Raw genomic sequence first — 24,466 nt, 5'->3', positions numbered from 1 at the left:
GCCCAAGATGAGATAACCCTCAGGTTATTTTCCCAAGACTTTCTCAAGACAAAGCTCCCTCCAGAGCCTCAGAAGACATTACACAGCTGTTTTCACAGGCTGATTACAAGTCCCCATGAAAGAGTGCTCGGCCGATTTAGCATTTAGCATGACACAGATGAAGCAGAACTAGAGATACTGTCCGCAATGAGATTCAATGAATTTCAGGTTAGGCTACAGTTGCATTGACTAGCCTTGAATCTCTGGCAGGTATGAGAACAGAGTTCTGGTAAGCTCATTTCTGTCTAACTCTTACACCCCCAGAAACTTTTTCATTTTAATTTTCTGCAGTCCAAACAAACGACGAAGTGGCATCACTTGATGGCAATTTATCGGACTCCTCAGAGCCCCCCTCTGGAGCCACACAGGGCTTTATACAATACTTTGTTTGCACATGTGCAGTAGTACGCCCCAAAAACTGTAAACAAACTTTGATGTGTAAAATCGGTGGAGTTCCCCAGTAAACCGATGTTGATGTTGATACGTTAGATTGGCGGAATGCTCCTTTAAAACACAACATGTGTTGCGGCTGCATTGCATTCTGGACACCGGTCTCACTTCCTCTACTGCGATTAATTTCTTGCTGATGTTTTATTCTGAAGGACTGTTGCTGTTTTTGATCACCAAAAGTCATTTATTCCATTGATCTCTACTGTATTTATACTGGAAATGGCTTCACGTCACATTGTATTTGCCGCTTATTTGTGGGAATAAGAAAGAGCCAAGAAAATGGGTCAAAAAGTGCAGGGGTTCATCGCAATGGTGCCATAGCCACACCAGTTTTTATCATCAGTGAAGAGGAGTTTCCATGGACCTCGTTATCACGTTTTTTGGATGTTGGGGGGAAAAAATGTGTCACGATTACCTTCCCGGCATTCGGGGCAGCAGCCACAGGGCCCCCCTCGTCAGATGAACTCCGTGGCTTCAAAGCGACCAGCTGAGGAGCTTGGTGCTGGAGCTGACAATGTACAGTTAGCCCTGTGTAAACACTGAGGCCCTCCTGACACATGTGCGCTGATTGCCGCCACGCCTGAAGACGCAGCTGTGAGAAGCACTGGCTGGATCCCATCAATGTGCCGTGAGACGGCGGAGCCGTCGCCCTCGTAAGCCTGGGCGTCGGATCTGATTCCCTGACTCCTCGACCCATCACACTGGGACACTGAGTGTGCTCTCTGATGCTATCTTTGTCTCCTCATCCCCCCTCCAATTCGTCTTGTCCAATCTCGACGAGTTCAGTTGGATTGATAGTCATCACTAAAAGCATTTCAAAAAGTCACGAGTATGATGTCACTTACAGCTGTCCAACTATGAGTCCGCAGGCTTTACGGGTGATATAGGAGGTGTTATCTTTCAAAATAAAGATCATTCTGCCTGTTTGAGACTTCAGTCTAGACTAAATTCATCTCTATTTTCCAATTTTCTCATGTGAGTTGGTTGGTTTAAAAGACATATTTTACTCTACAAGAACCCAGGAACTTTTATGGGAACTTGCATGTCGTTCCAGAAGGAAATATATTGTATCAGTTGTGAAAAAATGTGTGTTGTTAGTATTAAAAATGCAGTGAACAGAATAACAACACCACCAACTGGCCTTTTTTCACCACAGGAACTTTTTTAGGACTTCATCTGCCCTTCGACTACAGGTTTTATTGTCGAGCTGTAGTTCCTAAACCCCCAAATGTTTCTGATCTTCTTGTAGTATGAATAGAAGTTACTGTATTGTCAAACACAAACCTCAAGTGTAGAGAGTTCATTCAAACCTCAAACAATTGTTGCTAACAATATTAGGCCCAGGAACTATTGAGGTTGAGTTAATAGTGCAGAACATTGTGGACTGGTAGAACAGAAGCTGCAGCTGTATAGAATTAATTCATCCTGTAAGCAAGCCCTTGTTGTCTCTGGGATCAATATTATGGACTTCTTGTAATGTTATTACATTTAAACAAAGTCATGGAGCTGAATTACAAACATATACAAAGACTGAATGTTTGAGTTATCTCCATAATAGTTATCTGATGAGACTGATTTGTTGTTTTCTTCAATAGGAACCAATCTTAAACCAAACAACCTGCAAAAACCTCAGAGAAGTTTCAGCCACGTTTCCACCTAAAGTACTTTTCGATGAACTAAAAGGTTCCTTCAGCCTGTTGTTGTCTGCCTTTCCAGCACAGTCTGAAGACCTGAGCAGATTAGTCAAATTAGTCCACTGATATATGAAGATGTGACAGCTGTTTTTACACATTTTACAAAAACAAACTGCTGCAAATTTTGGCTAAAATGCCGCGAGCACTCAACCAGTAAGAAATGCTCATCGCTGCAACCCTCATCCCCAACCTTCCTGTTGTTTTGGAAAGTACTACCCTCAAAGGAGGGTCTTTTTTGGGGGGTAAAACAATGTCCCTGGAACTTAATTTCGACCCTAATCCCTGCGGTGTTAACCCACTCAGTTACTCCAAAGGTTCCTAGATCCCTTGGGAAAGATGCTGCGGTGGAAATGTGGCTTATGTAGTTGATTGATGGCACATGAACTATTGGAGTAGACTTAAACACAAGCTTTGAGTGTATGAAATTATTTCAGACAAGCCTTGGTTATCACAAGTATCAATATTAGGACTTTGGATTTGAGTTTCTTGTAATGGTAATGAGGTTTAAACAAAGTTTTGGAGCTCAATTCCTGACATGAGAGCAAATATAAAGACAGAAAGAGAGAGAAGTTAGTGAGTGTAGCTAAACTTCACTTAATTTGTTAATTGTTTCAATGTGGTTATGTACAAAACAGTGGAAAAAGTCACTCAGCAGATCTTCAATACTTTGCGGAGGGCCCATGACTCCTCTGGTGTTGTTGTCTTGAATTGTGCTAAAACTACACCTCAAACAAAGCCATCACTTTTTAATCCTTTATCAGTCTAATTAGTCATATCTTGGTTTTTCAGATGCAGTGGGAATGCAAACAGGAATGGGCTGAAATGGACATTTTGATACTAGATTTTGTTTCCGTGTTGAGTTGGTAGGGCTCCTTATTTCCAAGGTTGTATTGGGACAATATTTATGAAGTTTATAATGTTTGTACTGTGTGTACATTCCTTTATGATTCCCATACATTTACCATGATATACTTGTATCAACACTGTATTAAAGTATCTCTATTTCCCAGTCATGCAGATTGAACCATGATTGAACCACGTTAATGGATGCTTCAGGACCGGTAGTAATCTGGTTCTACACAGTGTATGTCAGCATCCTCATGACGAATGGACCACATCCTGCCTGTCATGTGGATTTGTGTGCAGAGACAGACAGCTGGGCAGTGACACCGTCCTTACGACTGTCCTGCAGATCTATATTCCAGACCTTGGCTCAGTCCACCTCTGATGACATCCACAGACTCGTCCTCTCGGGAACATGTCCACCGATTCACGGCTACTTTAAAACGTCCTCTTGTGTGCCCTAAAATTCTCACTCGCGTCCAAAATGCGAGCGAAACGACGAGCGGCGCTGCTACCCACAAAGCAATGCATGTTAGTCAAACCACTTTCATTTGGCTTACAGGGGATGTTAGGAATTAATGGTTGACCTCAGTTTGGGTTTAATGCATCGCATTCTTGGGTGGTCTGCTTACGATTAGTTAAACTTTAAATGTGTAGGATAATTTCCTTGAGGTCATCTAGCTTATCTTGGCGTGTGTTTTTCAGTTTAATACAAAGGATTTAATGGTCTGATGTCATTATAAACACCTCATCTATTTCAAATTTCACACACCTGTCCAAATATGTCGTGACAATAGTGGTGCGGGGGGTTATGTTTATTCTAGTACACTGCAAATATTGCAGGATTCCTGAGTTAATACCTCGTGATGGATTGTGTTGGGTTTATCCAACATGCCTGGAACAACACACTGTGCAACACAGAGCTATATTCAAGTATTGCATTGATGTATTCATTAAATATTAGGAATATTAATCATATATTGATGTCTAAATATCTGAATCCCACTCAATCCTGAAGAAAAGATCAACACATCGAGGAAAAGGTCAGATTTTCCACCGAGCAGTATGTGACACATTTCTTGAGTCATTAGCTTTGATGGATGAACGAGGCGTTTCTTTATTGTCCAGTTCCAAACTAATGCGATGCATTCTGCACGCAGGAGACAAAGTCGTCTGCCACTGGCTAGGGAGCAACTTCCAAAATTGCGTAATTACATGTGTCACTGCTCAGAAGTGTACTCCAACCCTCCGAGAAACACTGTGCTACTAATTAGACCATTCGTCCGCCCCCTTCCCTTCTCTCAGACTCACACTTCCACACAGCTGGTGGGAGGAATTAAATAAAGACAGCTTTACAGTTTCTTAGTGGAGATAGCACCTGGGTCTCTTTAAGGACATCCAGGTGTTGTCTATTTTTTCAAGCCGAACACAGCATCTGTTTATCCTATCAACACTGACCGGTGACGGCGCACACACAATACGCACTGCTAAAGTTGCTGACAATGATCTTACGACCGAAATATTCACTTTTCTTCTCACACTCTGGATCTGTTTTTTTTTTTTTCCTTGTATCATCTGAAGAACTGCCATGCAAGCCTTTTTTTTTTCTTTCTCATGGATTTGCAATCCACATTTTCCCATATTCTCAAACAACAGACACTCTATCCCATCTCTACAGTAAGAATAACACGTTAGTTCAAAGCCAGCCATGCAGACACAGTCTAAATAAAGAGCCGTGGGGTTAAGACATAAAAGGTATGAATGCAAAAAAGTTTGGCCAGGCATGACAAGAAGAAAAAAAAATCAAGATGAAGCGTATTACTCTACCCAAATAAGGAACGAGCACAATTTATCAGGCGCGGAAAGTCTATTAACATTCCTGAGAAAGTTGAAATCAATCTCGGTGGCCGTGAAGTGAAGCCGAATACTGCAGCTCCTCAAACAGCCACGAGGCTGGCTACAGAAGTGAGTCAGTCTCCATAAGTCCCCATGTTTAAAACTTCACAGCAGAAATAAACATGTTTCCAGCCTGGTATAAAAAACAGTTTTGGTCTCTGTAGCTAATTTTCCCGCTCATGACAACTGTACTGAGGGTGAATTTATATATAACTCACCTGTTCAGATTATATTAAGGCTTAAAGTTATGCAGGATTAACAGTGTGGTCGCTTTGACTGACAGGTGGGTGCTGTTACAGGTGGCTTATTTAAGCACCCAGGCATCATTCAGCCGATGATGCACGTCTTATAGGTTAGCCCGGAGGCAGGACTACCAACAGGCTCTGTAGAAACCTACAGGTGACGGACATGCCGTCCATTCTTTACACTATATTTAACTTTCTTAAACAATGAAACTATAATACTTCTTGTATAACTACTACTACTACAGTTGTACTGTCTATAAAAAAGTCTAACTTACTAGCAACAACAGTAGTTTGACATAAAAGAAGGACACTTAGTGGTACTGTAATAGCTTTTTCCAGAGTGACCCTCAGCTTGGGATTGTAAACTGCACTTTCCAAGATCGAGAATGAACTTCATGCTTAAATTAAAGGCCAACAGACCCTTAGACGTGCTATAGATAAAATCATAACAGCTACAGAGCTTGCATGTCAACAGATCCATCTCCGTGGCAACGATGCAAAGTCTATCCGTTAATAAGGACCGGCTGATAAGCTACGGAGTTCACTTTGAGTTAGGAGCGTGCGGAGAATATACCCGCAGCTCCAAACTCTGGAGCATGAAAGAATAAACTCTTGTAACTCTCAAAGTTTCTGCTGAAATCTGTAGCGGTGGTGTCGTGTTTTATATCTCTGTATCACTGCAAACCTATCATTAACAGAACAAATACCATGCAGCTGTTAAACTGCTCTTGAAGGCAGTGTAAGTGCAGATGGTGGAAGATTCAGTTTGGTTTAGGAAATCAAAGGAGAAACAGTGGAACATCTGGTCTTTACCCTGGACAAAGAACAACGGAACAGTGGTGAAATGAAAGAGAAACTCATGCATTTTGAATGTGCATATAGCCACAGCAAGGCATACTTGGCTGAAATCATTTTGCCACTAATACCCAAATCTATGCTGATCCAGAGCAGTGCCGCAGCAGGATCCTATTAACATCAACTTAGCCGTACTTCTGAGACACATCTGGATTGTGCTTTGAAAACCATGAGCTCAATGTAAATCAATCGAAGTGATCACTGAAGAGACGAGATGAAGAGGCGCAGCTGGATGTCAGGAGTGATGTCCCATTAATGACAAAAACCTGATGAACTTTTGAAGAAAAAAAAAGAAGAAGTAAGGCACAAAAACAGATTTCGGGGAGTTATTCGAAGGCCTCTAGAAGAAAATAGGGGCAAGAGGAAAAGAAAGAGGGAAGATAAATTGGCAAAAGAGTCTGCAGATTTTACCAGAGACGGAGACAAGTGCACAGGCAGGGTCAGTCCAGACTTTGACGCAGTCTGGTCATAAACCAAAGCTATAGGGATTCCTTTCAGGATCTTGCAGCGCTGTGAAGCTCTGCTAAGACCCTGTCTGGAGTTCGCAGGATTATTACTGCTGCATCTGGCAGAACGGACCAATCCATTACCTCAATGCCATTAGTCCTGTGACATGTTCCTGCTCTGTAAGCTTTTGCTGGTGCTCTTCCCTGCCAAGACCGTGACAGGGTGGTGGTGGTGGTGGTGGTGGTGGTGCATGTGAGGGAATCAGATATGCTCATTTTCTACTCATAAGTCAGGAAATCAAATCAAAATCAATCCAAGAGGACAAAGAAATGTGTATGAGAATCAAAAGCACAATTGATTTATCAGCACTAAACGGTTACGTGGTCCAGTTTTTTTTTTTTTAAAGGGAAACATCCGACTGAGAGAGACAGAGAGAAGGGAGAGAACTCCTGGGATAAAAAAACATCTGTCTGTCTTGGGTTTTATTGAATACATGGAAGTTGATATTACCGTACAGTGTGGCGGCGGGGCTATCAGCAAAGCCTTCACTACAGGAAGGTCTTACGTCACTGGACAACCTGAAAGACAATAGGGCCTGCTGGTTCCTTTACAATGTGCACACTTGGACAGGAAACAGGCTCCTTAGCTCCACACAACCCCCATAACTCCACTACTTCAGGATCTATTCTCACACTCACTCAGTCTCGGGATTCGTTTTTTTTGAAGGTATAGATTCAGGGCCGTACATGCGCCAGGAACTATAACAGAAACGCGACTAATTTCCTCACGGGGAAGTTTTCCGCCTCTTTAAAGCCGCTCTGTCAAGTTCAGAAAGACACAAACGTCTCCACGCTTCGCCCTCGTCACTTTATAAATCCCCTGTCTGAGGAGGACAGCAGACGCTCACATATTTAAAAAAAAAGGCGTGATCTACTGAAAGGCGCTCCGTCAAAAAAATGAGCGATTGTGCGTGCCTCCATTCATCACTTTTTTTTTTTTTTTTCCAGAATAGAGATGACAAGTTGAGATCTAATAGCAATTTGACATCATGCAAAAACTGATCTGGCCTTTCTGGCAAATCACCGAAAACTCAAAATGACGTCATCTTCTTACAGGTTGTTAAATCAGGATGTCAAAGATGGAGGGGGTGGTGGGGGTCGACATGAGTATTCATGTGCATGAAATGCCTTTCTGTACAGTTTATCCCTTTTGGCAGCGGCGTGAGAGGAGGGTTAGTGTGTGCGGAGTGACAGTCATGTTAAATGACTGAGGAGGTTGGCTACACACACACACACACACACACACACAGCGCCGAGAAGAGCTTGCACATCAGACGGGAATGGAAAAGCGAGCGCTGGCCTAAACGGTTGATTTGGTTGTGATGAGGAGCAAATGTAATGATCTCATGTGGTTGAAGCAACAGAACAAGGGAAGTGCTGGAACTTTTGTGGTTATAAACTCCTGACACAAGAGAAGGAGTTCACTTTAACTCCGGAGAGAAGTTATTTTGTCTCAAATGGTAGAAACGCCGTTTAAAAAAAAAAGGTTATTTTTCTTTTGAAGGAAAATGCACAAAAACACAATTAGAAATCTTGTGGTTTGTAATGACTTGAAAGGAATAGTTTGAAATTTGAGGAAACATGCCTGCCAGAAGTTAGATGAGAAGACTCATACCACTCTCGTATGTGCTTAATATGAAGCTACAACCAGCAGGTATTAACAGCTAGTCTGGCTATGTACAAAGTTTAAAAAGCACCTTGTAAAACTGCAAAAACCTTGTTTTGAAATTCGTGTTTGTGTACGGCTTAAGCGTATTGGTTTAAGTAGTAGCCTACAGTATAACTGTTAACTTACCAACGCTAAGCTTTACAACTGGCTGCTGGCTGTTCCTTCATATTTACAGTAGCCTACAGACATGAGAGTGAATAGACATTTCACAAAATGTTGCACTATTCTTTTAATAATACATTTCTGCTTCTTTGTTGCAATTCATGCACATTTTTCCACCTTTGCACAGACAGTTACAGACGGTACAAAACATCTCTTAACGAGAGCAAGAGCTCTCTTGTTACTAAAGATTTAGTCAGTTTAGCTGGTTGGAACCAAGCTTATTAGTTATTTTTAGCTTATTGTGTCTCCAGCCAATTCTCCAGCCAAATTCAAACTAAATTGTTCTAGTTGTCACTTTTTGCTTTGGAAACTAGATTATTACTTTATTGTTGTTATTATTGTGTCACCAGACAGTTTTATTAACCCTCCTGAGTGGGAGTAAAATAAAAAAAGGAGGAATAGTGCGCAGACAGTTATGTATTACGGATAGTACAAATACATCTTTTGATGGTAACTTTAGCTTAGAGAGCCTTTTTCCATCCTAAATCCTTTGACTTAATGTTGTACTGCATAATCCTGAGAACATTTGGGAGGCTTCAGGCTAAAATAAGACCCATTAAATTTGTTTTCTCAATATTTTCCTTCGTAATAAATGTTATTAACCACTAAAATGTCCGTGATGGCTATCGAGGACCTGACACGTAGGATGTTCCTGGATCAGGCCTAAGTTGGAGCCCGAGTCGTGAAAATGGGTAGAAGGTTTGACAACCACAATAACTGTTTTCTCCATCTACGAAAGATGGAGTCAAACTTTTGAGCGACCTTTTTCCATCGTATGAAAGAGCCAGGTGCTGTACGTATGCGACCGCAAATTCAAATTCATTTAGCTCTTCTGGTTGTTTAAAAAACATGCTTCAATTCATCCAACCCGAGACCCCTTCAAGAACACTGTGTAGATTTTCCCCTCATTTTTGTGCCATTGCAGCTTTAGCCACAACTGACACTTCCCTGCTTACGTAATGAAACAAACCACAGAATGAAAAGAGGGGAGGGGAAGTCCAATGTGTCAGTTTTAGCTGGTTCACAACTGCAGCACTATTGCCACATAAAAGCCCAACAGACCCAGGTGTATCACAGTAAAAACATCGCCCGCGAGCCAAAATCTAACAGGAAGCAAGCGTGTGCGTTACGGCCAAGGGTGGCGCGTTTCCCAACTTCTGTCAAACATGCTCCTGTAGTAGAACTGAAAAATGTGACCCCGTTGAAGAAAATGGCAAACGCATTCAAAACAACAGAGCCAGCCGCTTCCTCCATGAGACAGAGAATGAGAAGACGGAGCAGTAATCAGAGAAGAGTTATGAGATGGAGCCCGCTGAACTGCCTTTACTTCGCTTCCCCCTCCTTCTCCTTCTTCTCCTCCTCCTCCTCCTCCTTTGCTAAACTGCTTTCACTTGTTTTCTTTTTTCTTTCTCGCCGCCTTGTTCTGTGCTTTTTCACTCAGATTTCCTGGCTCTAGGAGCGGTAGAAAGGAAGGGGGTGGAGCGAGGACAGCTGATGGAGAAAATCTGGGGAAAATAGCTTTGGCATTCTTTTGCCTCTCTGTGTTCTCTCTTTTTTAACATAGACAATTTCCAACGGGGATTAAAAGCAAAGTGCTGATATTTCTCATTGCGACTGCTATTGTTGAAAACGCCTTGAAATAACCGCAGGCTGCTGCTTTGTGTCCTAAGTTAAGATGGTGCGAATGGAGCACAAACTTCTGGAAAATGTGAATTCGTGTGCATGAAATTAGAAGCATCTACAAAAATATTTCCTCTAATCCTCCATAAGATCACCTGCCAAACATTTCCCTTAAAAAAACAGATGGTCCTCCATCTAAACAAACTTCTCTGGCCGTGTGAGGACTTCCAACACAGCTGGAGAGCGGCACAACAAATGAAGCAGTGAGCAGCAAGTTGTTTAGCTTAGCAGATATACTGCAAGTACCTACAAGACTATACTGACGGATGCTGAAACAACATAAGTGGGGGACAACAACCTAAATCTTCTCCGTGCAATGAAAACGTCCTGACGGCAGCGACGCACACAAACACCTCAATGCAGCCTCTTTCGCGTTTGGCACGACAAAAATCAACAGTGAAACACTATATATCTGCTTGAGTAAACACGAGTAAATGGGTCATAAGCCCGCGAGGTTAGTTTACAGACGGAGTGTGAGGGATTTGTTGCCTTTGGGAGGGTAAAAATATTAACATGCTGGAGACAGGAGCTTTCTGGAGGGGTTGTTTAGACTGCAAAGCTGACCCTAACGCCGCCTTCACAACAGATGACTGAGAGCTAAGACCAGAGATCAATATTAACAGCGTCTATTTTGTTTGTGGCACCATCATTTTCTCCTCCAGCCGACTTAAAAATGTAGGTTTTTACGAAGTAATTGAAAACACGTTGTGTGGGCGTGCAACGTAAAATATTATAAGTTACGTTTCAATATAAGTTGGACAGGAGCAGAAAGGTCCCCCCTGAAAACACCTGCGTGAAAACCAAACAATTTCACAAACAGCTCCTCACATCTGGCTAAGGTTATCATATTGTATCATACCACCCCCCGCTGAGTATAACCATGACGTCGCTCTCCACTGACAACCACAGAATTCTTGATTTGTAACATCTTAAGGAGTGTTTATTTTTCAAGTTGAGAAAATTCTCCTTCCTCTTAAAGAGTAACTCAACACCAGTTGTGTAATCTTCTCATCTTGCTGCAGTGATGCACAGGTGTAGTCCAGGACTCTGTGACATCACTGCTGGGTGTGCTTACGCATGCAGGAGAGCACATTTCTGACCACACCTAAGACGTAAAACAGGCTTTTTAACCAGAGAGGACAGTTCTTCTTTAAGCTGAATAAATCATATGAAAACCAAAGTCCTCCAAATTAGAGGCCAAATATGTCCATGCCCACAGTTATGAATAATGCATCATGAGAAAATTGTCACATTGATTAAAAACCACAAATATAATCTCATAATAGTGCAAAGCAGCAATGCCGTGTCATGTCGCTGGATTTATTGTCAGATGGAGGCACACCCTGCCTGATTTCACATTCGACTTTGCCAAAATTCCAGAAAACATTTGAACATTTTAATGAAAACATAACATGTCAGACGATGGGGATGAATGTGCCTTTAATCCCCTCTATGACTTAATTCATAGACGTTTAAAACAATGCACCAATCATTGCTTTGTGGTTTTACACAACCTGCCTGACATGCAAAGCTAAATGGGCAAGATTTTATTGCCATGTTAACATTTGTGCACTGAAGATATGGTACACGTTGTAGATGTTTTTAAGGTCCAGTTTGTGAGGTTTAGGGGGATCTATTGGTAGAAATTAAATATGTTTTCATTAGTTTATATTCGCCTGAAAATAAGCATTATTGTGTTTCTATCTACAGAGAAAGTGGGACCTCTTCTACATTCAGATATTACACCTCCATGTTACTATGGTAGACCAGAATGGACAAACCAAACACTGGCTCTGGATAGATTTTCGCTATTTTGTGGCCACTATTCAGTTGGTTGCAATCTGCAACCTCACCACTAGATGTCACTAAATCCTACACACTGGACCTTTAAAATTTAAGAATTTCTTGTCTACCTAGCCTCATGATAGGGCCATAATTGGTCTGATATTGTTTCATATTAATTACTTGTACAAAGATGTGATAACTTTAGAAGAAGGAGCATCTAAAACTTTGACTTTTTTGGTTGACATATGGAGAATTGCACATAAATCAGGACATGTTTACAGTGTGACCTTTTACTCCCGTATTTTCTGGTGTGGAAGGACAGAGTAAGATTTTCCCTCTCGCTGTTATCACTGTTTCTTTGGTCCTTCAGAAAGGAAGTGAGCATGTTCATTGTTCCCACCATACCCTGTTTCCCAGCTACCTTCCTGGTGCCATTATAAATGGGTGAAGGAGCTGACCCCAAAGCATGGCTGCTTTGACGTGATCAACGCCCCTGTGAGTCTGTGTTACATCAGCGACTAAAGCTTGGTACAGTCTCCAGCTGATATAGGAATATCAAACCAGACCTTAGGAGTTAAAAAAAAACACAGGCCCAACATCTCAGGGTGTTGTCTGTTGAGCTCCTGCCATGCCTGAGCAACATTTTGAAGGTACCCTGAGTTAAACTGTGCCAAAGTAAACCCTTGAGGCCCAGACAGGGTCACAGTGTAGCCCCTGCTGGGAGATACTCAGTTTCATCCCACAGGAAGGATTTACTGTCCAGGACTGTGCCTCGCAGTCTGCAGCTAATAAGCAACTCAACTGGGTCAGGCCACCACAAGCCTGTTTAAATAATAAATGAAAACAGAGACATGTTGCAAAAACTTGCCAAATAACTACTCGGCTCGGTTTGTTTTCAGGAGGAAGAATGAGTGTAACTTCCTCATGTTGATTTAGTGGGAATGCATGTTGGAGGAGTGAAAGAAGACAGACAACAGACTACTTTCCATCTGCATGCTGATATTAGGGCTGCGCAATAATTCAGTATTTTGATTTATTGACTTTAAAGCCACTATGTAAAGAGTTCTGAGATGATTATAGCATCTTTCAGATTCCTCTGGTGGCATAAATTTTGATTTGTAGAAAAATGAAACAGTTCTGGTCACATTCGGTGCAGTATCCAGCCATTCATTCTCAACGTCTCGGGTTTGGATCTAACACACAGGACTTTTTCTTTTCTCTTACAAATCAAAAGTTCGCAAGCATTAAAGTCATTCTTTCTCAATTCAATACACATAAGGGGGTTGCAGTTGCAACCTTATTTGGTCCAGCTTATGATGGTTAGTTAATTTGAGGTAGATATTTGCTGGCTCGATAACTCTTCTCTGCTTGTTCTTGTTTTAACATTTGCCCTGCAAATGTCACTTGCGGCTGCTGTTGAGCAAAGTTACATAGTGGCTTTACATGGAATTGTACAGTTAAGTTTGCCAAATTATAATTTCAAGCAAGCTATAATCAAAACTTATAAAACAAATCAACTTTTATGAGATGTAATGAATAGCAGCGAAGCTCAGTTAATTGCATTGAACATAAGTTTGGCTGCTTTACTTGTAATTTTGCACAGATTACATAACAATATTGAGAAACTTTTGCGAAGTCCATGTAATGTCAGAATAAATATGTTCTGAGTTTGTCGGACCAAACAAGAAAGTGTGACATGTTTATGAAATTAGGTGTCAAAATCAGGTAAAAATGAATTCTCAGCTCCAGGACTGTGGGGGGCGTGTCCTCTGAATAAACTGAAGCCACGCCCACTCGTGGGAGCGGTCAAGCATCCATTTTAGAGCGACTGAAACGTGTCAGATGAGTTCAGAAAATGACACAACTAACTTTGAAACGCTCTGAGCGAGATGAATTAATCTCTATCTCTCTGCTCAGGGTGGCCTCAGCGTGTCATCGAGCCACCCTTTAAGGACCGCCCACAAAATCCTGGAGACTGAAAACTGGTGAAAAACTCTTCTAATGTCTAACTCCACATTTCAGTGATATACCAAAGTCTTTTCACGTGTTTTCAGCGACTATTCTCCAACATATTTCACTGTATTTTGAAAGAAATCTCAGAATTGCCTTCACACAGACTTTGATATTGTGATGTTGGTTTCAATTATATTGCACAACTCTATCTGACTGGGAAATCTTTTATTTATTTAGGTATAAATTACTCATGTACGTAACCCTAACCCCAGCTCTGAATCTAGGTGGTATGTCAGTCTGGATGAAGAAATGTGGATTTGTTCAACGTTCTATCGCAATGATAGAGAAAATTACTTTGTTTGTCCCTTTCACTGGGAACCACACAATATGTTGTTTCGTAAGATATAAAACAGGAACAAAGCTTCACGTGGGAAACATTTATGTTAGCCAGTTACTTGGACAAAGCCTGGGAGATGAGGACAGTCCTCCATTGGGACAAAACCTTCAGCTTGTAGGATTTCTTCTGCTATTGAACAATTTACTTGAGATATTCTATTAAAACACGTTACCCCAAAGTATGTAGATGTAGATATGATGACTGTTATGTCGTATAGCAGTCAACCAACTAACTAACTTAGTAACTAACTAACTGCAGCATGAGGATACCGTGTCAGATCTAATATGACTATATCCCAGTGTGTGGCGGGGGAAACAGCCCAGACTGCTTCCTGATTAGTTTAGTGGACCACAGGACGAGGTGGGCAACGGCTGTGTGATCTGCCACTGTGTGCGAATGTGTGAAGGCGAGTATGCATGCGTGTCTATGTGTGTTATGTGTGTGTGTGTCTTTTTAAGGAGGGGGGATTTGCCTGTGGCCGTGGTGGTTCCAGACCATGTAATTACTCCCACTTAGCATGGAGAAAAAAATAACAATTTCAGTCATAACAGTGGAGGGAAATTATGGTCGGGAAGCCACTGGCCTTGCTCTATACTATATATTTCTATCTGCACAGGTTGTTCTCCAAAGCAGACACATTCAGGACAATTATCAATTTCCCAAAAATACTCTGGGTGCGCTTCCAGAAGCTCCCCAACTGACGGATTCAAGTGAGTCAGCATTTCCAGCGAAGTCGAATGAGTAATCTGCCTTGTCCTAATGCACGCTCGCAGGAGCGCAGCACATCTCAGGCTATATTTAGTGAGGTTAATCAGTGAATTAACCTCCCTTAAACAAACTAATTGACACAGATCTTGCATGAAACCATAAGCACGTCTAATGTCTCGTGAGGAGTCAGCTCGACGCTTTGTTCTCCCTGCTCCTTTTTCTTCTCTCTGAGAATCACCTTGAAATCTTCAGCTGACTGACAGCTATAAACACAGGCTGGAGCTGGTATTTGTTTTCTTGTGGGCAGAACCGAACCACAAGAATACTACATTCATCAAGCCAGAGCAAATTTAAGATTGGTGTTGACAATGCATGAGAGGAACGGGGCGAGCGTATCTGTGTATGAGCGTGCAAAACGCTCGGTGAGTCACCGGTCAACCCCGGCGAACGACACACAGAGGAACGGAGAGGGGCTGTAATTTATCTGGGGGGAGTTTTGATCAAATGTTTTTGATCAGAATCAGTGAGTCAGTGATTACTTCACCGGGGTTCTGAGATTTCATATCTCATATAACTCATACTCTTTCCTGCCCAGTGGAACACACTCCCAAATGAGCCGAGTAAATGTAGGATGCTATACATTGTGATTACATGGCTTTGTTGAACGCTCGATTCTGATTGGTCAATTACAGCGTTCTACGGTCTGTTATTTCTGTATACCAGACCGCTGCTATGAATAACAGACTTGTTGCTATGGACACAGTTTTGATCATAGACTCTGAAAAGGACCACAGCGGACGCAATAAAATCATTTTTAAATCAATATTATGTCATATTTTAGAAGCTGGATAGTGTACAGAGACTGGGTCATTGTTGCAAAAATAAATCCTTCATGGTGATTACAGTGATTACCAAGGACCTGCATCATCCTGTCGGAGTTTATTTTGCAACAATGACTAGACTCGCTGGACAATATCTCATTTTACTGGTGCTGTAAAGCTAAATTAATCTGCTATGGAAATGGCTTAAAGTTGCACAAATCAATATTTTTATACCAACATTAGATCAAATTACTGTGTGTGATGTGGAACGAGTCGCTCGTGGTCACCAAACTCAGCGGTTTGCCTCCGCTCTACGTAGCAATTTAGCGTCTTTCAGCCTATTGTTTTGGTTCAAACAGCAGATGGGCAAAGTTAGTCACTTGGTGATGAACACAGTGGAGAATTTAGCAGCTGAAGATATTTTATTCAGGACTTGGCGGAGACAAAGATATTCTATAACAGAAGGTACCACATTCAGTGCTATGAGGCACTTCCTGTCTCCTGAGCGGCCGTGGTCTCCTCGCCCCTGATCTCCAAATCTCGTCTGGAAGTGTCAGACGGATGAAATCAGATTGTGTTGTGCCAGAGACGGTTCAGAACGTTCTCTTACTTTTAGTTAAGTTGCTATAGATCATCAGCGACTGACAGAGAGAGGAGTCTGTTGCCGCTGTGACAGAGACAGGTCTTAAACAAAGTTAATTTTCTCCTGATTTATCCGTCTGGAAAATGTCATTTCAGCGTAAGAATGTTCAGAAGATATGCGGCTTGTGAAAAATGAGTCCAATATTTATATAAGTGACTCTGAGGAGAAAGTATTGCTCATAATCTGAGCTCACGTTCGCCTCTCCTCATTAGAGTTAATAGACTCAGGACCTGCTGCTGGCCTCCTAAACGGGAAGCCTCTCTTTTATTAAGCATTTCTGGTGGAGACCAAAAACAGAGCTAAAATTTGAGTGAATATTACGACTATGGATGATATCAGAAACATGACTTAGTTCATTAAATGATGCTGGTTAAGCTTGTGGATAGGATTTGCTCAAGATTTTGATCAATAAGCAAGTTTATTGTATTATGATATCCTAGAGAGCAGAACCTTGAAAGTAACAGTGGGGGTATAACACCTCATTTTGTTTGGTTCTTTCAAAATAAAAGAAACTCTCCTTTGACAGATTGTCAAAAATGTATCAGACAGATCCGCAGTTAAGACATCTGCTGACAGGAGGCCTCAAAAGGCATCTGTCACCTGCAAAGTATTTCTTGAAACATTACAGCGAGCGCAGAGTTTACATTTCGTAACACTCCTGACAGAGAGGTGAGCTCCCCTACGGTCGATCTGCCGGGGTTGAAAGATTGCCTGGGCAGGGCGGGAGGCTGGGGAGGCGAGAGGGAGCCAGAGCGCTACATGTAGAGGCGTCTAAACAGAAGGTGAAGCTCTTTTCTTACTCCCTGCACCTTCTCCAACAAAATCCCTCTCGCCCTCCTCTCTTTCTCTCTCTCTCTCGAGCATACGTACCTCCCTCCCTGGCAACGCTTTGAGCCTGATAGGACCAAAGTTTAGATAAGCATTCTTCCACAATGAGAAGCCAGAAGTGTGTTTTTTTTTCCTCCTTCTCCTTCTTCTTCCTCTTCTTCTTCTTCTTCGCTCTCTCTTCTCAAACAAAGCCCTAGAAATGCCTTTGGTTTCTGGGTTCTGATGAGGAGCTCTGAGTTTGTTTTCAGTTCAGGGTTATCCCAGGAACACGCAGGTTTTTCTCCAAAAATAGGCAGCACAGAAAGTGGATGGGGTAAGAAGGAGAGAAGGGTGGGAGGAGGAACAGAAGAAGAAAAAGAAGAAGAAGAAGAAGAAGAGGAGGGAAAGAAGAAGAAGGGAGGGGAGTTTGGTTAATGAGCACCAGATGCCTTACCTTCGGTGGTAGCCACATTCTTTGGAGCTTTAGTTGGTGTGTGATCTGTGCTCGAACTTATGTCAGAAGAGATGCTTGAGCTCCCTTTACCTGCAGGGGGAATGGGAAGAAAAACAAAAGTGCTGGGACACGGTATGGAGATGACAAACTGCACTTATGATTTACTGTTTTTAACCATTTCAGACGAGCGAAAACACTTCCTATGCTTTATTCTCCAGGCGTTTCACAGATAAGGCGGGATTGCACTTTGATGATGCATTAAATATGGTAAGGAGGTATGAGGTGTAAGGAAATATAAAGTCCATCGCTCTCTGCTTTCGTGACTTTTATGTTCTTCGATTTTTGGATGAATGGTTTGCCTTGGCACGTGCACAAAGTCTCGGGTGGTTTCTTTGAGTAAGTGTCCGTTTTTTTTTTTGATATTTGGAAGAAGAATAAAGTCTCCCCTAAAGCCCCTTTAGCTTTTGCTTCCACGGAAGACGAGCGAGGAAACACTCCTGCGCTGGATACGAGCAATCCCTCTCTTTAATGAATGATTACAAGTAAATGTATCGTCAGAGACATACTTCTTAGGCCACACAGTCTGTAGAGCCGCCACTTGAAAGTGCTTTTTTATCACGCCCGTTTGAGTTTAGAACTCTTACTTTACGAGCTGTCCTTGTATTATTAGATTTAGGATTTGGATTTCGACACAGGCACACAGGAGAGCTAAAGTCATATTCTTTGAATGTGTGCTCCTGCTGCCAGAGCGAGACGGGCTCGACTGCCATGGTGACTGCAGGCTGCCTGTGGAGTAGTTGTTTATGGCATTTCATTCCTCTGTCAGATCATAAATGCAGCTTTGTGGCTTTCCTGAGACTAAGTATGTGCCTTTCACCCAGCACGACAGGCCGAAGAGGTATTCCCAAACAGTCACAGCCACATGCACATCAAGTGCAGCCACCTAAACAGACTAGACAGTTCCCGAAATAAGTTGTGTATATATGAAAGCCGAGAAAAAAAAAAGGCAACCTGTGTCTCCAAACTCAGAGACACACGATCGCACAGATACATGTGAGATCCTTTAAACCATTGCAGCTCATATGGTATGAGTGTGAATGACATTTTGTGGTGACATCACTCAGCTGGCACATCTGTTACCTCTCTTTGAGTCCACAGAAATGATTTAGAAATTCATAAGGAACTTACAGAAAGTCAACCTGAGACCACTTTTCTAATATTTGAGCAGAGCCAAAAGCATAAGCCTGGGTAAACGCGTTCAAATGTATTTTAATATTTAGCTGGTTACAGCATCTTTTTTCCCTCAGCATGAGGAACTCTGCAGGGCTGTTTGGTTTGACGCATGTGGATCTGTGCAAGGCTGATTGTTTTCTGTCTTTCATGGAAAAACAACTTTCAGAAAAGCTCCTGCTTCCTGTCTTATGCTTATATAATGTGCTGGTGGAGAGTTGCTGCATAGCTGCGACCAGTGTGTAATTAATTGCCGAGTCACACTTGAAAACAGATGTGGACAGACCAATTGCAGAATTCTGCACTTGTAGCTAAGATACCGGTGTTGGTCATGATCAACATCGTGATAGCACCAATACGAAGTTATTCTGTCTTTTGTGAAGTGACATTTTCAATAAATGTCAAATAAAGTGAATATTAAACTCCATCCGTAGGTTTTTTAATGACATCAAACCAACGTTTAATGGTCAAGATTTTCTCAGAAACAGCTATTTAAAGGTGTTTACAATCTGTAATTACCCTACTATAAAGAAGTTTTCGTTGTTAGTGGCGGAGTCCGCCATTCCCTGCTGTATTTATACTGCTTATCTACGCACCAGGATTCAGGAGAAACTGCTTGCTCACTTTTGATTTTAAGAAAATGCCAATATTCTCTAGTTTATGTGCCTCCAATGTTAATATCTTCTTGCTTCCTAAGTCCTTTTTTACACTTGTAGTGAATATTTTTGGGTTTTCGACTAAACAAAAGACATCCGAAGGTGTCATCTTGGGCTCTGATGGACTGGTGACATTTTGTAGCCAAAAAGATGAATCAATGAATCGTCTGAATCATCAATAATAAAAATACTTGGGGGTTTGTTTGGTTTTTCTGTAAACAGCAGCAAACAGCTGCTCTTCCAGTGTATTTCTGAGAGAATAGTTTAAACCAGTAACCACTGGTGTGACCGAGTCAACCGGGACGGAAATCTTAAAGACTATGACGTCAAGGTCCAATGCTTCTCTGAGTCATCTTTGAGTGTTTAACGGTCTCAGAAAATGTGTGATTGATCCTAAGAAAACCTTCATCCGATGATCAAAAACGCTGCTTACATCTGAAGTTTCACTTTCTATCTGCAGAATTACATTACTCGTGAGGAAATGTATCAAAGCACTGTTTGTTGCTTTTCTTGCTGTAGGCTTCATCCAAAAATGTTTTCATGTATCCCTGAACTCAAACCAGAAACTTGGTAAATCATGAAATGAATGTTTTCAGAGTCAAATCAGTTCTTGTTAGCACACAAACGATCACGGTTTTAATTGGGGGGGCGGGGGAGGCAAGACATCATCATCCTAACATCTGGCGATGTTGCATCAACACAAAGTCTGTTTGCACTAGTACTTGTACTGAGCTTGGGAGCCTGTGTTTTATGTTGTACGCCAAAAGAGGTGCAATCTTGCCAAGTGCTAACCATTATCTTCTATCTTACAGTGAAAGGGAGCATTAAGAAACACCGCAGGTGATTACAATCTGCATAGCCTACATCATATTAATGTTTGTTAACATGACAGTGGGTATGTTTTAAGTTCATCTCAAGGAGGAATCACATCTGTGATACGATCTGCTCGTGTATCTTCACCGGTTGGATTCTTAGGTGGAGCTGGTCCACTTGTTATTTTTAACATCATGAGCTCCAACCTTTTCTCTGCAGTTATTGACTTAGGAAGAGAGCACACTGGAATGTTATTTATACAAACAGTTCTGCTCTGGAGACAGAAATGATGTGTTTCGTAAAGTTGGACCACAGGTTGTTGTTTTTTTTTCTTGAATAAGTAATGTTGAAGATTAGATGGAAAAGACCGAGGCGGTAATATTGTTGGTACTGACTGAATAAAGTCAGACCATGCCTATAGCGGTGAAGTGTTTTGCTGCCAAGGGTTCATTAATGCCATGGTGGGAGATTTTTATCAAATCTGGGGTATGCAAGTCTTCGGATATAGATTCTGGTTATTATAATATCACAAAAAAAATGTTGTTTTTTCGCTGGATTTAAGTCACATTCCAGTTTGGTGGTAGTACATCTGATAGCAGAGTGATATGTCTCTGCATTTATAATGACTTTTCTGCCTTGCCAGCACAGTCCTAGTATTCAATGTTTGATAAGAAGTCAAAAAAATGGTGATATCTGACTTTTATTTTTTAAATATTGCTTACCTTTAGTCATTTTCTCTCATGATACGAGAGGACATCTGTGCCAGAGGGACATTATTTTCATTATGATCAGAATCTCTGCCCTGCAAGTCAAGTTGCAAAGTTCAAAATTTGAAACTCTGGGTTGTTTGGCTCCGCCCGACGACAACAATTACCAATCAGCTGCAGGAGAGTCAAAGATTGAACTGAAAGACTTTGTGAGAAGGTGTGTCCACTGTAAGAAAGCATCTAAGGTCAGCACACATTTCTCATCGACATATCTATCTTTGTTTCTTTTCACGATGTCTACTATGTATTTTTGTTTACATGAGGATCATATGGCATTGACCAATATGCACAAAATGGCTGCCAAATCAGGCACCGTGGACAAAAAAATCTCTGGAATTGGGTCTTATCAAGATAAGAATGATGAAGTACCCACATGCTCGAACGCTCGAGTCCTTTGACCCAGCTCCTCCAAACCTGCAGGAATACACTCCTGCCATGAATAAGGCTACTTGGTGTTGTCTGATGAACTCTCTGCCCTGCCAAGTCAGCTCTTTTCTTTGGACTTATATTTGATTTAAAACCATCTACAATATCACCTTCGCTACTAACTTAAAAGTCAAGCACATCAGACAACACCTATGCAAGTTGTAGAACGTGTCGCCTGCTGTGATTGTGTTCAAATCCCTGAAGTGAAGCTGAATATTGAAGAAAAATTCTGGACTGAAAGCAGCTCAAGTGTTTTTTTGGTTCAAACTTCAAAAAAATTAAGTTGGAAACTTTAATTAAAAAGAAAAAAATGTTTAAAATACGACCACCAGATGTCACCCTCTGTTTTATAAGAAGAATATAAACGTTGCACATCTTTAAAAGCAATATAAAATTTAAAAAAAGCTGTGGATTTGAAGTCAAACGCTGCACATCTTCCACACATTCAAATATTTTACATGGAGACCAACTCCTGCACAAAGAGAGGCAACACTCAAGTGTAAGAAAAGTGAAGATAGAAGAGGGAATAGAGCTAACTCACTAATGTTCAGAGGGAAAACTCCAAGAGGCAACACAAAAAAAATCTGCTGCGTTTGGTTTCAGGGCTCGGTTTAAACTGGGCACCAAAGTAACGGTAACACCGAAGCCTTTGTGGAGACTAGTTTGATTTAAAAAAAAGACTCCCTTCAAGGATGAAATTCAAATAAAACCCCATTAAAGTCGTAATTACAGCACTTACCCTCGCTTCCATACTGTTTTCCATTGTTCGCACCCATTTTAAAGAATACATAATCTATGCGCAAAACTCGGTTTTATCAAAAAAAAAGTTAGTTAAATTCCAGAGAAAAGGTTCAGTCTTTCCATAAAGATAGGGCTAGACAGTCAGAGTTTTGTGTAGGGCCGCTTGCTCCGACTCCAAATAGTTAATCCAGATGTTGAACAGAGGACGCCTCAGCATTACGCAAAAACCTAGAATCCGGACTTGAGCTTTCCAGCGGCGCAGACTTTCTATATCTGAACATCCACAGAGAGAGGGAGAGAGAGAAAAGGAGAGAGAGGGAGAGAGAGAGAGGGGGAAACAAACAAAAATCCAGATCCGCGGGAGTTTGAAGAAAACTTTCGTGAAGTTGCCTCTAAATGGTAAGCAGCTGTTTATCAGGCTGAATGCGGGCAATCACAGCGGCCAGACAAGTTTGTGAGGACGCGCAGCTCTCGTCCACTGGATCTGGATTTAAAGAGACCGCAGACCAGAGAGGGAGCTGTGGATATTTAAAAAAAGATAAGTCAAAGACAGGCCGAGACTGTGACTTAGATACAAAGGAATCATATTCAACATAGGACATCACTTAGCTGCTTCTATAATGCAAAAGATTTGCAAAAGAAGACACAACTTTTACTCTTGAATAGAAACATATAGTCTATAAGGCAGTAGTATATTTATTCAAGTAGCCTGCTGTACTTAAGTACAACTGAGGTACTCACAGTACTCTATACTTACAACACTAACTTTGCATATTCAGATTATTATTACAAAATATAAATCAATTAATAAATTAATATTATCAATCAAGCCACCCAGCAGTATATACAATAGTTGAAACTATAGCTCCGCCTCCACCAGCTGCAACATTAGTGATGCTCACACATTAATTGACTCATGCTTACTAATTATGGTCCAGCAAGTGTTCAGATCATTTATTGAAGTAAAAGTATTAATATCACACTTTGAAAGTCAATTCCTGCATTGAAAATGTTACATAAGTATCTTAAGTATAGTCAGGACAAAGCATTAAAGTAGTATTAAAAGAGTAAAAGTACTCCATACAGAAAAGTCTCCCCTGTGACTGTTAAGATGTATGTCATTATATTATATTATTAGATTGAGGAATAATACTCAACACTTATTTTCTCCATTGATCAATCAAAAATAAATAAATAAATAGAAAATAGTGAGATGGTAAAGTGACACCTTCACAATGTTTATTTTGTCCAAAAAAAATACAAATAAATAAAAATATTACTTTGACATATGAGAATATTTGTACTTGGTGATATTTCTGACATGTCTGAAACAGCTGCTCTGTCCTGTGGTGTGCCCCAGGGTTCTGTCCTGGGTCCTTTATTTTTGGCCTTCCATCATTTTAAGGCATCTCCTATCGCTGTTTGCTGATGATATTGAATTGTATGAATCTTTTAGGCTTATGAGTCTGAAAAACTGACTGTTGTCTGTCTGCCGTTAAGGCCTGGAGGTCTAACAACTTTTTAACAACTTCAATCCCATAGCTCCTCCTCCAGCCCACTGGGTCTCTCTCTTCAGCTCTAAAGTGTGTCATATTTAATCCAACTATGTACTTCAACCAATATATTTCTTCAACAAAAAACACTGGCAACCTTAGGGCTATTATATCACAACCTGAACTACAAATGATGATTCACACTTTTATATCATCCCGGCTAGGTGGTACTTCTCTGGACCGTCTTCAACCGGTCCAACCCACACCAAACCCACCATATCGGCTTCACATCGCATGGGCCTTTCTCTCATCTTCAGTGTATTGTTAAGATTAAATCTCATTTAAAAAAAGATCTAAGTCAGTCTTCCACCACCTCTCTGATTGACAGAAGGGAAGCCGTTATTTTCCATCATATTACTCATTAATATTTAAGTATAGCATCATCACAGGTGTCACTTTTATAGACTCACACTGAACCAATCAGACGGCGAGGACACATAATCTCTTAAATATTCAGAGGATATAGAGCCTCTGAAAGAAGAGAATGGTTTAACCACACATGTCGGTATGTTACTATGAATAGCAGTCGTACAGGTCATTGGATATCTACAAGTAAAGGCACCGGACAAAAACAGTTGTCTGCTGCTGACAGTTGACTTAATATTCTAGATACATGTGGAAATTCCCTTCTAAATGCACACAGACTATAGATCTACTGAGGATAACATGCTAA

General features: G+C 41.2%; 1 protein-coding gene across 2 annotated transcripts in view; it reads right to left on the bottom strand.

The window, feature by feature from the left end:
• si:dkey-192l18.9 (F-box/LRR-repeat protein 7) overlaps positions 1–22,708 on the bottom strand; it is a 28,461-nt gene extending 5,753 nt beyond the window's left edge. For both annotated transcript variants that reach the window (XM_019274715.2, XM_010749318.3), the window contains exons 1-2: positions 22,239–22,708; positions 17,608–17,697 (exon numbers count right to left, since the gene is read on the bottom strand). In XM_019274715.2, the coding sequence (XP_019130260.2) occupies positions 17,608–17,697; positions 22,239–22,275 (127 nt within the window). In that variant the 5' untranslated portion in view covers positions 22,276–22,708. The remainder of the gene's footprint in view (positions 1–17,607; positions 17,698–22,238) is intronic.
• Positions 22,709–24,466: the final 1,758 nt, after the last annotated feature.

Source organism: Larimichthys crocea, chromosome XXIII (assembly GCF_000972845.2).
Source record: "Larimichthys crocea isolate SSNF chromosome XXIII, L_crocea_2.0, whole genome shotgun sequence".
In the NCBI taxonomy this organism is placed as follows: domain Eukaryota; kingdom Metazoa; phylum Chordata; class Actinopteri; family Sciaenidae; genus Larimichthys; species Larimichthys crocea.
This window is presented reverse-complemented; position numbering and strand designations above follow the sequence as displayed.